At 37.8% G+C, this 18,080-nt stretch overlaps 1 protein-coding gene across 1 annotated transcript in view; it reads right to left on the reverse strand.

The window, feature by feature from the left end:
* The window catches only part of LOC118271900 (uncharacterized), a 141,911-nt gene continuing 123,831 nt past the window's right edge, over positions 1–18,080 (reverse strand). The window contains 9 exon segments of the mRNA XM_035588161.2: positions 1–2,018; positions 2,021–2,884; positions 3,001–3,151; positions 3,254–3,458; positions 3,573–3,694; positions 3,807–4,034; positions 4,149–4,245; positions 4,332–4,690; positions 4,929–5,093. Coding sequence (XP_035444054.2) covers positions 763–2,018; positions 2,021–2,884; positions 3,001–3,151; positions 3,254–3,458; positions 3,573–3,694; positions 3,807–4,034; positions 4,149–4,245; positions 4,332–4,690; positions 4,929–5,093 — 3,447 coding nt within the window. The 3' untranslated portion in view covers positions 1–762.

Here is an 18,080-nt window from a genome sequence, read left to right on the forward strand (position 1 = left end):
ACCATTTAATATATTTTATTAAAAATGTACGTACAATATAATTATCTACATTATATACACGGCAGGCATTCATTAATTACATTGTCAAATATTATTACAATATTTTCAGTTATTAGACTATACCCAAAGGGTTCATTTATTTGATACAGCGCTAGACACATAATTATATAGACCTTAATTAGCGGCTCACATGTACGCGCCATCTGCAGGACTTTACTGGTCAGCGCACTAAGAGAACTCTTACTGTGCCTGATACATAGCTCGTCGGATCGTACGTGTGAACCGGTCCTTATGGGCGGTGTTACACAAATATTTAACGTTAAATAAAATTTAAAAGCGAGTGATTGGCATAAATATGTCCTACATTAATAGATTTAGGACAAAATAAAGTTATATCCCATTGATACATCCATCTACATTATACCATTTAGTTTGAAACTATTCTTACGTCTTTGGAATTAAATCACCAAAACAACTCTGGTTATGGTCACACATTATAATTTTAAGGCGGGATTCTCTAGATATTAACTACATAATTCCTATGAATTCATAGTCGTCTTAAGGTCTTAGAAACGTAGAAGATATTAAACATACTCTTTCAAAACTTATCGAGATTAATTCATTGTTTACCTATAACAAATTTGTTCAAAATAAATCATGGTTACTTCAATTTCAACACGTAGGATACGCATTATTAATAATTTAAATATATGTCTCCATTAATCATTGCTTACATTAATTTTGTGTTTAGTTGAGAAAGGTCTAAACATAGGATTCGGACTCCGTATCGGACTCGGAGCCTTCTAAAGCTATAATATTGTTTTGGTCTTTCGCGTCGGCGCCGTTGGATGGTTCCCTGAACAGGCGCGGCACAGATTTAGACCGTGAGTTCTTGTCGTCCTTATTCACGTGCACCGGTTGGAACTTCTTAAGCACTCTCTGATACACCATTTTTCTTGGCGGCACAGGTGGAGGCATGTGGGGAGGAGCCTTATTATTATTGTTGCGTTCATATTCCGAATTGTTGTATTCGGGTTTGACTGCAGTCGGAGTAGCTTTGTAAATGTCAGAAGGGAACATGTTTTGGGATTTCATGTCGTGAAATATGTCTCTTCGTCGGTTATAAACCGAGGTGTACAAGGGCTCAATATATTGCGTGGTGTAGCAATTCTCAAAGGAGTTTTCGCTTGCCGGTGACTCCGTAGATCGGCTGTTGAACGAATTTTGAGGCTGGTACAAAGTGTCGCTACTACTCGAATCACTGTGGAGTATGATATTAGCCAAAGATTTTGATTGGTTTAATTTATTCGTGTTGTAATTGCGTAGCCTTGATTTCTTGTGGTCTTCTGAATTGGTGTTCTGTATGCTGTCGACATAAGAATACGAGTTTTGTAAAGGATTAGGGGTATGTTTCTCCTGCTCTCTGTTCGCCGGTTGAGCGGTGCAACTTTTAGTGCACATGTGTGCAGGATCAAACCGTCTCTTCCTGCAACAGTTTGTTACTTCATAGCTGCCGTTGCGTAATTTGTCCGCGTTTGCGAGGACTTCTTCGCTAACTTCTAAACTTTTTGTTCTAGCTGCTTGACGAGTCCAGTCATTTCGTGTAAAAATGGTGGCTGCCGGTGTTAAATTTCCGTCCGCTTTTGATTGTGATGGTTCTCCCTGTTTCTTCGTCATCTGCCCATATATATTTTCCGTATTGTTGTTGTTCGTTTTGCTAGTATAGTTGGCACTCTTTTTTTCCCAACCTGTATACACTCTAGCATAATTCGTGTTAGAAACTGTTTCTGCTTGTGATTGATAATGATTCTGTCGTTGAATATTTTCTGTAAACATGGCTAGATCGTGTATGTTACTATACACAATATTTTCTTGACTAGAAACCAGGTCTCGTTTACTGTCGAAATTTTCTTGCTTTGATTCTAAGAGATTGTCTGAGCTCTTGGCTCTGTTGAAATTTTTGTTAGAGATATTTTTGTTTGCTTCTTGAGTTTCTGCAAACATGCTATACACTTTGAAGTTCGAGCTGCCTTTGAAACATTACTTCTTGGTGGTTTTTGGGGCTCTAAACCCGTTATATATTTAGCTGGGCTTTGTTCGTAAATATCAGCTGTCGAACGTTGCAATCCTTTCTTTGGTATATAATTCCTTTCATCTATACCATTCGATATACCAATGTTAATGGAGTTATGTACATATCTCTCTCCCATATATGGCGTAGTATATAACTCTTCATTGACAGTGCTGTAAAGTTCCGCTTTGTTGGAATAAATATTCTGCCTTTGGTTGACTTGAGGCAAGCCGCTTACATTATGATTATCGATATTGTATCGCGCTACTAGCTTAGATTCTTGCTGCATGTTGCACGTGGGCGCGGACATGCTGTGGAGGATGTTTCGAGGCGCGGGGCTGTTTCCTCCGTTACTGTTTGAATCGTCTTCTGAGAGCGTCAGTCCTGAGTCTCGGCTTAGCGATAGCTTTTCCTTACGTGGTGTTGATAGTTCCATAGAGTCTAAGGATATTCCGACTGAATGCAGACTATCGCTTTCCTCGGCTCCAGAGTCTAATAATGCATTTGAAGACTCAGGGTTACCATTGCCCAGTAGACCAGAAATCTGTGGTCCAAACAAAGCTTCCGCTTTAACGATCAGGAGTTCTACGACCATTGGCACTGCTTTTGGAGCTTTGTCGCAGGGTGTGTTGGGCCATAGTAAGCTAGGACCGACGCATACGCCGAGGTTCATGGGACACATGAGATTTATGTTTGACTTCTTAGCGATAGCTTGCAGTAAACATATGAAGTAGGTCAGCATCGTGTAGTGAGCCTTCGGCAACTTCAAGAGCAGCGAGCGCACCGCCGTCACTTTCTCATTTTGTGATAACGCTGAAATAAATGAAAAGGAATCATTATAGCAATACAATATAAATAACTATACAGTCTCAGATATATTTAACTTATATAGTACTAGTGTGTAATTTTAAGATAATTATGATACTTACTTAGAACTTGAAGCCAAGCAGGGTACAGATCTGCGGAGAGCAAAGGCTGGGGCAGCGCGCGGAAGAACTCTTTCACTAGAGCAGCAAGCAATAGTACTGGCGCTCGCTCCAACTCCGGACAGCCTTCCGCCCAGGGACCCAGTGTGTCCAACTAAAAAATAAACATTGATTTTTAAAATACATTCGTAACACTTTTAAATTTTTTTAAATAAAGACGTTTAAATGAAAAATTAGAACATGAGAAGGTAATTACCTTATCTCTAAGCAGTCTTAGCGCTTTAGCATTAGCACTTCTGCGGAATACGCCGTGAGTGAGCGGCGCGAGTGCTCGCAGACGACGCATGGCCAGTAGCAGCGCGGGCGGCGGTGCGCCTCCGCACAGCCGGGTCAGAGCCACGCCGAACAGCCTTCCGCCACGACGGAGCAGCCTCAACCCTCGCCCGCCAGTCGAGTTGCCGCTGTAACACATACCACTCATTAGCTAACCGTAACACCTCCAAAAAGTTGCAATAGTGTGTGTGTATAATGTCATAAACAAACATAGATAATCTTAACTTTTCAAATCCACTTACTTTTTTAAACCCTGATTTTTCTTCCTCAGTTCGAAGACCAGTCCACACGGATTGTTCTTAGCATTCACATGTTCAAGGTCAAACCCGTCCTCGTTAGATAGCGTTTGCCTTATTCTTGACATCTGAAATTGAAATGAAATTACTGTTAAATAGAAAGAAGTTATTAAGAAATCCAGCGATTCCGACATTTATCTTTTCTGGAATCTGGGTAAGTAGTATAAGTGTTGTATGTACCTGCACAGCGTGAGGTCTCTCGATGCCCCTGAGCGGAGTGGGCGGTGCGTCTCTGGAGGTGCGAACACAGAGAGTGAACTCGTTGACAGCTCCCCAGCGTGTGTCCGTCTCGTGGTCGTCGGCGTCGCCGTCGGCGTCGGGCTCCGTGCTCCCGTTCTGCAGCACCTGCAGCGCCTGCCGCACCACGCAGTGCGCGCTCATCTCCGGGCTCACTGACACTGTCTTACACTGGAATATCAAATTTAAGATATTATTTATCATAATAGTTATATAAGTATTCCAAAGTTTTCTAGTCATAAAAAAGTGGTATACTATTGTTCGCAATTGTGAATTATTACTTACAAATTCAATCGAACTCGTCGCGTCTTTATAAAATATCTGAATATTCGTCGATTTTGGTTCAGTCGACAGCTGGGCGGTTAAAGCATTTTGTATTTTTCTGCAAAAAAAGAAGACGAGTTAGATTTGAAATATCACTAATCGGATAATACATATTTAATTCAGGTAGAATTCAAAATCACTTACCTATACCAAGTGTCTCGTGCCGCCTGCGTGGGGTAAATGGCGAGGTAGTTGGCGACACCGGTGATGGTGGGCCACCCGATCATGAACCCTGTGTCATCACCGTCTGATAAGGAGATCCACACTTCAGCCAGGCGGACACTTTCTTTGAGTTTGAAGCAGTTGGTTCCCCTTGCTTTGCCGACGAGCAGGAGGTCGCTGAAGAGGAACAGATGCCGGTCGAGCGGCGGGGAGGTGGTGCCGAGTGGACTGAGCTGCACCGGCGCCTCCATGATGAAGGTGCGCGGGGACAGGGAGCTACTGCTCGCACTGATGGTCCCGCTGATGTCCAGGCTCGGTCGCTTACGCAGGCTTTTCTGTTTCTGAAATAGCCAAAGTAAATACATAGATTAATTAGTTATTCATAAGAAATTAAACGTCTCGTTGGTGCAATGAATAAAGACTAGTGCAGTAGGTACCGAATAAGGGATCTCGGATAGGATTTCGTTTAGGTTTAAGTTTGGACAACACGTTATGTTTAGCAAAGATCTTATGTTGATCCATTATAAGGGAGTATGAACAAATTCGTATTATAAATGATCCATCTAGAGCTCTATTTACCTGAGCATGGTGCGAGGCCAGAGCTGCAGGTGCATCAGCGTCGTGCAGCGCGAGGTAGTCGTGGGGGAACAGGTCCTGTACGCGCTCCAGGTCAGAGAGACGCGCTGCCCTTCTGCGCGCGCAGCCTCCACCAACCAGCCGCTCATATTGCGCCAATCGCTCAATCTGCAATTAAACAAAGAAATTTCATTAACAACTTTATTCTTAAAGATATGTCTCTAGATGGTACTAAGGATAAGGTCTAAACTAGGTATAACTGTCCGCTACTCATTATTATATCAACATGTACTCAAAGACATTTTAATTGAAATTCTTTTTACAATCTCTGTCATACAGTAGCTAAGCTAAGTAAGTAAGCTAAGTTAACGACAACTATCCATGTACAATAATATACTCTACAAACTAAGCGTACAGTGATGCGTTCATATCCGTTGAAGCGTAAGTACATTAAAGTCATCAGTTGTAACAAAGCGTAATCTTAATTCTCATCGCGACGTACAAGGAGTCCTTAGGGTGCTCCCTCACGACCACGACACTCCTCTGAACCGTGTCCATGACAATAATAGCTTATTATAACAGGGCTGGAACCGTGAGAGTTTACCACTATTGTCACAGTAACAAACCCCTCTCACACAGTAACAACTTGAATAGATTCACATACGAACATTCTTTGTTTAAATGTCAATCAATTAAACGTATTGTTTAAAACTTTTACAATGAACATTTATACTAAACCTTGACTTATGACTTACAGTTCTTAAGCAAGAAGAACCGTAACATATTTGTTTACGGTTTTACGCTTTTATTCAAACAGAAATTAGTATTTCATGTTCAATGGTGATATCAAATGATTCGGTTTGTGTGTAGACGTGTTCAGTGGTACGTAAAATTATGCGTTTGAGTAGCGATGACCAACATTACGCTCAGTTACTGCTGCGCTTCCATTGTGTTCCGAGAAATGGTTGCGTTTGCGACGGTTCTCTGTAGCGGTCATAATATCCTGTGGTTTCACATAAAAAAGTATTCGCCATTAGTTTTAATGACCAGAGTGACGGATTACGTATTAACAGTAATCGTCTCTGGGGTTTTTAAAACACCTCCGCGGTTTAAGCAAGTTTTGAATATGGTTCGCACAAAAACTGTTGATCGTTATTGACGGCTTCGTTAAAGATGTGTGGGTGAGACAGAGTTATTGTACTGTTAATAATTATATATTAATGTGCGCACAACCGCGAACTGACGCGATCACTGTGATTTTCATTTGAATAGACAACGTACCTAACAGCGAGACCGTTACTTTGTCTTTGTACGACGACTGACTAACTCGTGACTAAATTCAGATTAAAAAATTACAGTTTTAAATTACTATTTTAAAGTCTAGAACACGATCGATGTGTTCAAATCTTGAATACACAATTCGAGTCCTCTATTAGATACTGCTAAGCATAGATTTGTGTTCATCATAATATATTTAATGTTAACAAAATTAGGCTAATGCGTTCCCTTACTTATAAATCCGTTCAATCTTTTCTGAGAAATTCCTTGAGCCGGTTTTAATAATACAGCACAAAAGTATTTATACTTCAGATTCTGAGGCAATCTATTGAGCCGTACTCAAACTTCTAATTTTTTTACAGTTGTAAAATTATCTCTACTTAAAAAGGGATTAAGTTTTTTTTTGTTATGGAAGAAAAGTGAAGTGGTTTTTGTCAAGATAATCATTGGAGAATCTTGTGAAAGATTATAAATCCTCTGTCAAGTTCGGAGATATCATGTTTGCTTCGCAATGAAATCCATTTCTTGGAGTTATTATTAGAAGGCACGCATCCAGAGCATCACAAACACGCGAGTGTTATCTATACGCGTTACACGGAACTCCACTTTCTAACTCAAATGTTTACTTTACAGTAAGTGGGTTCGGGCGTAAGTTTTTAGATAACAAGTGAACTGTCCTAAACTGAGATAAGGTGCGCGTGCACTGAGCCCCTCCCTCCTCCATAAAAAACAGCTTTTTACAAATGTTCTTTATCTTAAGGTTTTACGTTTCCTACTTAAGCGGACACGCCTCGTTGTAAAACGTATTTCTAATATTTTAAGCCGGCCCTGTTATTTCTAAGTGTCATAATACTGTCCTAAATGTAGGTCGGTTTGTCGGTCAATCTTTAGTAGCCTTGTTTATCAATAGTAAAGTGGAGTATGATAGGAGGTCTTCTGTCTGCTTTGAACACGTTTTACTTTACGTAACATATCAGTATTGCGCAAAGGAAGTTGAAAGTTGTCATCGTGTGGTTTATGCTGTGATTTATGTAACCGTCTGTGTAATTAAATTGAAAAATTTGATCTTTTCCAACGTTTGAAAAAATGTTATAATTGGCAGAAACATGGTGCAAAGTGAAGCTACATTACATTGATTCGAATACAATATGTTTTGTCTTGAGCTAATCAGTCAAAATCAGCCAATCAAGAAAAAATATATTAGGTAAGTATATCAAGCAAAATTCGAACTGTATATTCACTTGGTTACGCAGACACTCACTAAGAAGGGATTTTCAAAAATTCCACCCCGAAGGAGTCAAAATAGAGTCAGGTTCAGTGGATGTTTGTATGGGAAATGTATTGTTTTTGACCAGAGGAATACCAAACTTTGTACTTAGGCTAATGATTAAAAAGAAATAAAAAAGTGTTTAAGGAATTTTGAACATTTTACCAAATAACCTGAACCTACTCAACACAAAATATAAATCGGATCACTACAAATAAAACTTTGAACTTTCTTCATTATCCGTATATTCTTTGCTCTCATTCTTTGCCGAAAACAGAGACATTATTACCAAATGAGCCATTTACACTCGCAATGAGCTGCCGAGGCGCCATAATTACGGCAGAATTATCACTTGACATTGGTTTTTAAGGGGAATTTAATGCCATATAAGATATTAACGGTAATGCGGCATGCGGACCATGGAATGCAATGCGCGTGATTCATCGAGCGACCGGAGATCGGAACAAGGATGTGAGCATTTATTTACTTTAATTTGGGTGTATCTTTATACAGGTTTTGCGTGTACAATGCATATAAAAATAGAAAAACAAGGGTGTCTATTATCAAAAAAATTAAGGTTTAGTTTCCTTCGCACCATCGAACTACTTGTGGCAAATGGGTCAAGTCCTAACTCTTTTCACAATTTATTATATTAAAATCCTTACTTCCTCGCTTCTTCCTCTTCAAGATGGCTTTTGCCAAAAGTTTAGTACAAGAGTAGTTTAGTTCTTAAGCATTTTGGCCTTTTTAAAGTAGAAACCCAGTGATTTAACTTAATACCTGACTCAATGGCCATCAAATAGTTTGAGTATCAATTTGTCACTAGCTTTTGAACCTTAAATCTTAAGCTTAAAGCTTAAAACTGGCATTATCAGATAGTCTGCCATATACTTTATATATACGAAGTTATTTAGATTTATTGCAACAAAGGTCATTCTATAATAAACCTAGTATTTGAATTTATAATTCTGATTTCCAATGTTATTTTGTCCGACAACGAACGTTGGAGGCCTCGTTAACGAATTCAATTACATGGGAATAATTTGAGATACCTTGAAGCAATTTGTGTGTGAGCAAAAATGTTCTGCACAATAAATAGCTGTGAGATACCATTCGCGTTAATTAATTGAATTCGGAGTGTTGCCCGAATAAATTCATAAAATTCCTTTCTGTCTTCATAAATCGAAAGGGAAATCGGTCCCTGTAGTATTACGGTACTTGGTACACGACGCCGTTCACGTTGAACTAAATACCCGCAAAGTTCATCCGGCATAAGAAGTATTCTGTATTCTCGCAAGTTATCGCGGCGACATCGGGCGGGTCGCGCGGGTCGCCGCATATATCTCTATTGTTGTGCCACACTGCAAGCGCCTACTCATCCTCCATGAAAACAGCTCGAGATCGCAGATAACATTTCACTTTTGGACAAAATACCACTCAGTAAAAGTGATATGTTTATCAAAGGTCAACGATAGAAACTAAAGCAAGAGTACGTTCTATTTACTCGCCTACTTAGCCTATGTTATTTCTCATTCAGTTTGGCAATCAATTGCTGTCAAACGCCAGTAGGTACCTACGTGTATATTTTTCATGTCAACATCAATACAATGGGCATATTATTGCTCGAACAAAATCGCGCAGTATCGATTTCAAGATAACGTAAAGTAATGAGAGCCTGTATTGTTTATTCGATTATTTCTTCCGACTGACCTAAATAAACATGTACTCATTCGTTCCCGTTAATAGAATAAGTGGTAACTAGAACACAGGCCCCTGTTTGCACCTGAAAGTTTGATAATTATGTTAATTAACATGCTAACTTATTACTAAATGCTGTTACGGAATACTGGGTACGCATTCACAGAGGCACGCATATATTTTTTAAGAATCGAATATTTTGCGCGTTGATGTCTTTTGTATGAAGACTGATATAGGCAACAATTTAAATGATCGAAACAAATGTATACAAATTACGTTGAAAGCACGAAGTAACTTTTTTAGTAACTAGAAGCAAAACATAAACTCAGTCATGTTGATGAAAAACAAAGTACGTATGAAATAATGTCAAGTAATTACCGGTTGAAGCAGTATGATCATAAATCATATCGAAAGCAGCGTTGTTACCAAAGAAGACGTGAAGCGTGGAATTTTCGATTGAGAATGATATAGGACTGCCGCGGTCATTCGGAATAATGCATTCTGGGCCGAATCACGGCACGCAGGAGTTTGCGGTCAACGGCCTTCTTACAAACCCTGAGCCCTCGACAACATTCATTTTAAAACAAGAACACCTCTTGGAAATTAACAATCTTTCAAATAAGATGTCCACTTGGATTGCGTTCGGGAACTCGACAATTAATGGCAACGATAAAACATTATTCTTGCTCTCTGAATCTGACCAATTTACATGGAATGCCGTTTAACATACGAGCGTTTCAGAACAAAAAAGAATGCGATACAAAAATATAGTTCAACCTGAAGAGAGCTTTAAAAAATAGCATTCTATAAACTGCTTGACTGGAAGTAGTCGGACTTGAACAGTTGAAACCAGAACAATGTTTTGTTATTTCTTTAGTTACTCATTAAGATTCCCTTAACAGTCAGTGTCATTGCTAAGAGTACATTGACGAGCAACTTTTGCAATTCTTATTGCGAAGTAAATATCAAACTTATCAGTCTTATTGTACTCTGCGATGCATTAGTAATATCAATGACTTCAATAGTTTCGTGTACGTCCGAGGCGTGAAAATCATCGCATGCACGTATTTAGCAATAATTCGTACATAGACATGTGTTAAGCGGACAGATCTATTGCCTAACAATTAAATGGCAAGCACAAAGAATACGCATCATTACACATTAACAAAACCTCTTGTAAATTGAGTGACGGCACATGAAATGTGTTACGTCACGTTATACTTAACAATAGTTTGGTTTGAACGTCAATCATGCGTTGGAGACGTTTTTAAATAAGTCCATGGGAGAAAGTGCATCGCCCGCGGCTTGGGCACACCGAGCCTCGAACCTGGGGCTACGGTCCACGGGACAGTTAATTGAGTCTCGGCACTGCCTCCGCAGGTCACCGCATGACCTTATAATTTAACGCATTTTGTGCCTCCTTCGCGCCCAATGTGGTAACATCCATCGGATATATAATACATATGTTATGACGCAACGCCGTTTACAGTGATGAATGTTTTGTGAAATAGAAAAATGTAAACTTGTCAAACTCAAGTTTCCCAGAGTTGCATCACTGTATCTGATAACCCTCGAAGGGCCAAAGCGCAACGATAAAGCAGTTAAAGTGAAGATTTATTAATATACTCTCATGTGACGTTTACAGCATCCATTACCTAACAACTAAGTTTACGAGCATAAAAGTGGAAAAATATTATTTTTACGTAATAATGGCGTTAGACAGGTAAAAATTTATTACCGAAAATCCGATTGAGCTAAGAATGAAATCCGAATCCCGTTAAATATTTGTTCGGATTTATGTCACCTTATGATGCATGGGGTAATAGCATAAGACACGGGTGACAGCTACCTGACTCTGTACATTTTTTAAGTATCGATGTAAAACATGTTTTATTTAATCTGTAGGTGCCGGAGGTTGAAATTAACATATTTGGTTTTATTATTTGCTTAGCTAATGCGGGTTATGGCCCACATGTTGCGTCATATTACCTTGTTTCATTGCTTTAAGTAAGCTTATTTACTGAATAGTGGGTTCAGTGTTAGATTCTTTATCAAGCACCACCATCAAGCATCTTTTCACAGAAATATAGTAATGCAACGTTATTATTTAAGTATTGGCTATTGTAGTAGTTTACAGTTGTTACCGCGAAACTAAGTAAAGTATCCATAACAAAGTTTCCCGCTTTCTCTTCGCGTAACTCCTAGCATTGTTTTCCAATTTACAACACTAATTTAAAGTAGACCAGTATCATAAACCTAATATTTAATACATATTTCTTAAGTTAATTCTTTAAAACGATGACTCTCTTCTGTTCACACAAAGTGAGAAATAATATTGACATTACGCATCTTATTCTACAAAGATGTAGTGTAGGTGGTTGACGAACATATAATAATATTACGTATGACACCCACTTTTGGCTAGTTATGTTATAACTCTAATGTAATAAGTATAACTCTCTGTCTGTTGCTATGCACTAAAAACTACTTGAGAATGCGATCTTCAGAAAATCTCACACAAAATTATTAGATAAAGGAGAATGAACGTCCTTTCCATTCAATAATAAATATGCTAAGTATTTAGCTCAATATAGTGTAAACAGTTGACCGAATAACTTAGAGCAATAACGGCACCGAATTCTCCAAATATCTGCCAGTTTAAAAACCTTATATAATTATCACATTTTATTTAGGAATAGTTTTATTATTATCGTATCAGGTCTAGGAATTTGGAATGCCTAATTTGTATTGAATAATGAATGATTAATTCTAACTGCAGTTGAATACCTTTGGATTTCTTGTTTTAACATACATAAGACGAGTATTGTAACAGTTCGAGACAGTTATTGTATAGCTTCATTCAGACCTAGTTCAACATATAGCGATAATTATGTATAGAATACATATTATATCAATTTGGCGTTGCAATAGATATTTAGCGTCATATAACGGACAATGCTGAACATATAGCTATATATTGCTAAACATATAGATGTGTTTCCACCGTTCGCTGCTCCGTCACCCCGTCCCACTATTGAGAAAAATACAATGCTTAGCATTTAGCACTCTTTCATTTGCATACACATAATATCATTGTCATATCGCATGATAATGGAATTACATAAAACATGAGAAAGTATTGAACTCGCCGAGGAAGTAGATTCATGGCGTGTCAATATTAAAAGCGATGTGCCACTTTGAATGTTACGTAAACCACGCTAGGTCGTATTTGGATTACTCGGTAAAAATGATTAATGGGGAGCTCGGTGTATAACTATATTATCGAACAATTCGCTGTATATTATTATTTAACGTTTCAAAACAATAGACGCAATAACTTCATTAGATTCTCCCATTGTTGTAATTATTTTCAAGATGTTTTATAACTCTCAAGGCATTTAATGATTGATTGGAAAATAAGACAGTTTTATATTATAGTATCGTATATATAATACTAGTATCTTAGTTTTCAGCCATTTTGTTATGTGTTTAGTGGTGAAGCCAAAGTGCTGCTATTACACAATTAAGAATTATACATGGTGCCAACACCGAAGCAAATAGATGCTGTATAAGGACGTAGTGTTGCCTTGAATAAAAATACCAATAATTATTTACAATTATAAGATGTGGCAATCACGATCGTACCAATAGATTTCGTATGTGTATATAATCAAGTTAGGTACATATTACTACGTATATAATTTTTAAATGTATAAAAAATGATATTTCAAGATTCGTGCGTACGTAATATCGAAATGCTGGAAGCGTTTATACAAATGAGCGTGTAATTTTATTTTTTATTTATTAACAAAATATTGCGTGTAACATGGTACACAATACATAATCTAAATAAAATATAATAATTTAACAAATTAACAAAAAACGCGGAAAGCAGTATTTATTACACAATAAAATTATTTTCGTATGATTTACATGTATAATAACTGATAATATTTTCTAAATAGCAGTCCTAAATTTATTTAGTTTTATGGTGATAGTGATTATGTAGTCCCAGGATTTCCCCAAGGACGCAGTGAAGCGAGTCATGGTCACCGCTCCATAGTTCCCGGAATATGCTTTAAACGCTGCGCACACGCAACCAACGCGAAACTACCAATTAACTCCCCGAGGAGGCGACATAATGATGTGTCAGCATTTTTATCTTTTTATTTTAATAGCTGAAAATATCATCTAGATGTGACCACCGCCTTCTAGGAACCGCCTGCACTCACATTCAGATTTTTTTCTATCAATTTAAAATTGTATAGATACGCTTTTAACATTTTTATTTTACTCATTGAACCTAACAATAAGTCTCGTAACTGCTAGATACGTAGACATAATTAAAACTGTTATTTTCAACTAAAATGCGTTTTTGAATAACGGGCTGTCTAGTTTTTATTACTCATCTAAGTACGTAACGGTGATTTTTTCCCAAATTGACCCCGAAGGAATTTTGTTTCGTTTTTGTAGATTTGAAGGAAGCGGTTTAATTCCTAGGTATTCGGTACTTGAACACATTAGTCCCGGTCACGAAGTTCTAACTTGAGGAACAGACACGAGCTGCGGCCATGTCACGTAGATCACTGACCATCTACCAAAAGGACGACAGAGTACCGTAGCATCAGATAATTAATTTATCTGTAACTGGCTTCTGTTTCTATTTCACGAATACATCATGTATTTTTGACGAACGTCTTTTAATTCTGTTCTTTACTTTAGCAGATCTTAACAAAATACAAAAGCAACAAAATGCTTGGTTTGCTTCCCTGTAGTAACTGGAGATTATTATTGTTCCTTTGGTTCGTATTCATGAATATTTCTCAAATGACTCCTGCCTCTGTAAATGTCCTCGTTACAAAACAATTACCGAAGCATTTGTTGAATGTTATGGTGGAGGGTACAAAGAACAGTCGGATCACCGCAGGACGTCGACTAATGACTGCGGACGGGTCCTGACGTCACGTCGGGGGGTCACTAAACTTACTGTTCTAACACGTGTTGGTGCAACGTTATCTTTAGATTGGAAGATGCAGCAATACGCAGTCTGAGCAACGATTGCACTGGGAACATTATTTTTAGAACGAGTCCTTTGGGAACGATTCGTACGTGATTTTTTGAACGCAATCACAGTCGAATTACGTGACGATTACACTTCCTGTACAAAACTGTTTCATAGAACCGCGCATAGTGTTGCTTCCACGGTGTTGTTTGGTTTTGTGTTTTGTCGTGTGGGAACCGACGGAGATGCACAATGATGCGAGCCCTATTAGCCGCCGATCGGTGCGGGCACCAACAAACAGTGTTCCGCGAAGCCAGAACAATGGTGGGTAATTTTGTAATGTCTTCTTATTACCATGCATGACGCAACGCACTCTCGTATACTTGTCCCGAGTATTCCTATGATTAATTATTATTCATACAATGCAATAGGTAATATTATATTTAATTCTTACGATTTACGATGCCTGCATTCTAAATGCAAATAACTACTTCACTGTTTTTAAATAGTCCTTGGCAAATAAGGAAATTCGGTGAACAGTTCACATTTCCTACAAAAAGTGTGTTATACATATTTCGGTTTCTACAAATCTCATAGTAATACGAATCACGTAGGAAGCGAACTGTGTCACAGTTGAGTTGTGTCGGCCCAACATAAATGCACTTTCATTTGTTTGAGCTTGTAGGAACACAATGAGTGATAATTGCAGGGTTAGTAGTTGTACGCCTACAGGTGTGTGCTGTTCTATATTTATCGTAGTGTCGTTTGGGAGATCTCGTCTTGCACATGTTGTATCAAAATATTTAATTAGTATTTCCATAACAGTGCAGCGAGCACGCGCGTACGCTGCGCCCAGTTTTTGCTCCACATGCTAATAACTCGAAGACATCTTGAGACTCGTCTGCCTCGCCATTTATAAGAAGCGACTACTTAAATAAGTTCGTGTTTTGTCAAGTTAATTTTGTTTCGTTCGCCATTATTGTCTGTCAACGAGTTGTAATTTTTTCTAGTTTATTGTCGATCAGGTGTGCTTGTAATTGACAGGTGCACTAACTAGTTCACTTATTAATATTAACAGCGGGCTATTACTAGACAATAGGTACTTGTCTTGAGTATAGTATTTGAAATGTATACGACCTTCTTTAATAACTCGACTCGTCCAAATACCTGATATCAATCATGATAATTGTAGCATTAGTTAATACGCCAGTTACTTGCAGGGCTACAATTAGATGCGCTTTCCAAGTGGAGTTATGAACACCATAATGAGATGCATCTAAACAATGCATTATTCATGTGAACCTTGTTTACATCTATTTCACCTTTGTTGAGAACGCCCTCTTGACAGAGAAGGAATTACCTGTCAGGTATATTCTAAACTATACCTACTACTATACTACTAGTTTCATATTTCGTCAGATAAAACCAAGACACAATGACACTAAATTATTTAAAGAATTCTTTCTCGCCCCAGATCTCAACATCTTTTATAACTGACTTAGAGTTTGTTTCGCAATAAACTTTAAACAAATAATGCTTAATTCAATAGCGCAAAACAAAGCGAATCGATGCACAGAGATAATTTAATTAACTATATCGATCAATCACTGGTTACGTAGTACACTGTAGATACAGAAACGAGTCGGCCAAATGGAGTTTTAGGTTATGAACCCATAAATCTGGTTCAAACTGGATAATTACGGAACAATTATGAAATACGTTTCAATCTATCGTATCTTCGATGGCTCATGCGTTGAGACCTTTCCAATTACTTACGTAATAGGGGGCTTAAATTATGGTATAACACGAAGAAATGGGACCGATCTGTGTGGAGCCCCACGTCGGTTTTATTCATTTGAGTAATTATGAGGGTTTCGGGGCTCAGGTAATAATGGAAGTGCCTTTGAATGAGTGGTTTGTTTATTAGCGGTATTCTAAACAAGGGAGACATCAATCGCTTTTGTTATCCTCGGTCCTCGGGCCATTTAGAACGACCATGTTTTACTACGAAATGCTCTTGTTATTGCTTACTGAACTTCTAACTTCGAGATAAGAAAGTATTTTAAAAGCATGCTTTTGTTTAGGAATGTCTAGACTAGATACGATTGTTTTCATAAATTGTGTAGTTTGCTACGATGTAGTCATCTATTGTTGTGTTGGCTTCGAATGCTAAATTTATATTGTATTGTAAACTTTTTAGGAGTTAATATAATATCTACAAATGCGTATAAATCGTGATCGTGATTAAAATGAAGTGTATGGTAAATAAAGTGTATTTTAAATACACGTTAGCGGTTATAGTGTTTAATATCTATACGTTCTTTTCGGTCAGGGTCAAATGTGAAGTCACAAGCATACTTTAAGGATTTTATTATGTTTGCATTGAAACCTCAAACAAGATTTATTGATTATTTAAACGACTTAGAGCTTAAAGATAGGCAGTTCAATAAGCAAATATTAGCATAAATGTACTGAAGACAAATTATATCTGATCAGAGTCATAATTCCGCGTGAGTTATGCATGTATTGTTAGGCATTGTGTTACGACGATGTTAATCGGTCGACCGTCAGCCAACCGCACTAATGTACCCGACTTTTGTTCATTCACATCGTATGTACATAACTACATACATTATGTATTCACTTCAATACCAACGTATTCCGTACAATGTTATACAAACATGAAATATATTTACAAACATCACTTGTCTGTCAGTAATTTGAGATACATAAATTCAGACATGTAACATTATGATTAATTGTAAAAATTAAAAGCCTTGAGTATATATGGGTAGTAGATCAAACATTAATGATAAGTAACATTGAACTGTCAACATTAGTGGGTATTCGAATATCAAACAAATCTTAAACTTCTCTGATTCAAAGAGATAACGATACAGGAAAATAATAACACATTGTATGGGTCTACTACCAAGGAAAATAAGACAGGCAGGTGGCTAATTGCTGACATTAAGTCGGACCCTGGCGCAATTAAGGTCGCCAGATGCATTACAAAAACAGGATGCTTAGAAACTTGACGCATTGTCGACATCATTGAATCATACTGTAGCTAAAAAATCGATTGTGACCGGCCTTGTCGTAAATAATTGAGTTCGATTCAAACCACTATTGTTTAGTTGACAATAAGTGTATCCAATATCACAAGTACAGAATTTCTATTAGCATACATTTTAATATTGATGGTTAGCAACTTGCAATACAAAGTGAAGAAAAAACACTTAAACTTAAGTAAGTAAATACTTAGTGCAGTAGCAAACGGCAGGAACACTCACATGCATCATAAGTCCTTTGTGTAGGTAAGTAGTAGTCACTGACACGGGAACATCACACGCGGGGTCACGTTCGACCCTTGTTTATGTTGTGAACAATTGTTGCACTATGCGACGCGGCGTGGGCTACAGACGTGCGTCCTGTGGCGCGGCGCGGTGAGGACTGCCGCCTGCGTGCTACGTAGCCCGCCCCGCTGCGCTTGCGCATCGCCCGCCCAAACGTACGTGCGTTGCGTACTACCGCCCGCCTAATTTTCTTTAATTAATTAATGGTTATTGGTTTCGTGACTTTATCAGTTCCATCTAATTACAACCATTAACATTTATAAATCTACCTTTTTTACTAATGCATAGATAATAAATGAAGACATTCTTAAATAATTTGTATTTTACTCACTATTCTAATATGTTTTTCACGGCTTAATTTTTTGGCTAGAAAATAATTTAATAAAATCAAATCACTTTGTTGGTGTACCATTAGTGTAGGTAGTTAAGGCGCACCTGATAATACGTTACGGAAAAGCAAATAAATATTATTGCACTTAGAAAGCAGTTCTACAAAACTGATATTTACTGAGTGAAAATATGCTAGTAGTTTACAACAGTCATTACTCGAGAGA

The sequence above is a fragment of the Spodoptera frugiperda genome, chromosome 5 (assembly GCF_023101765.2).
Source record: "Spodoptera frugiperda isolate SF20-4 chromosome 5, AGI-APGP_CSIRO_Sfru_2.0, whole genome shotgun sequence".
Taxonomy (NCBI): Eukaryota; Metazoa; Arthropoda; class Insecta; order Lepidoptera; family Noctuidae; genus Spodoptera; species Spodoptera frugiperda.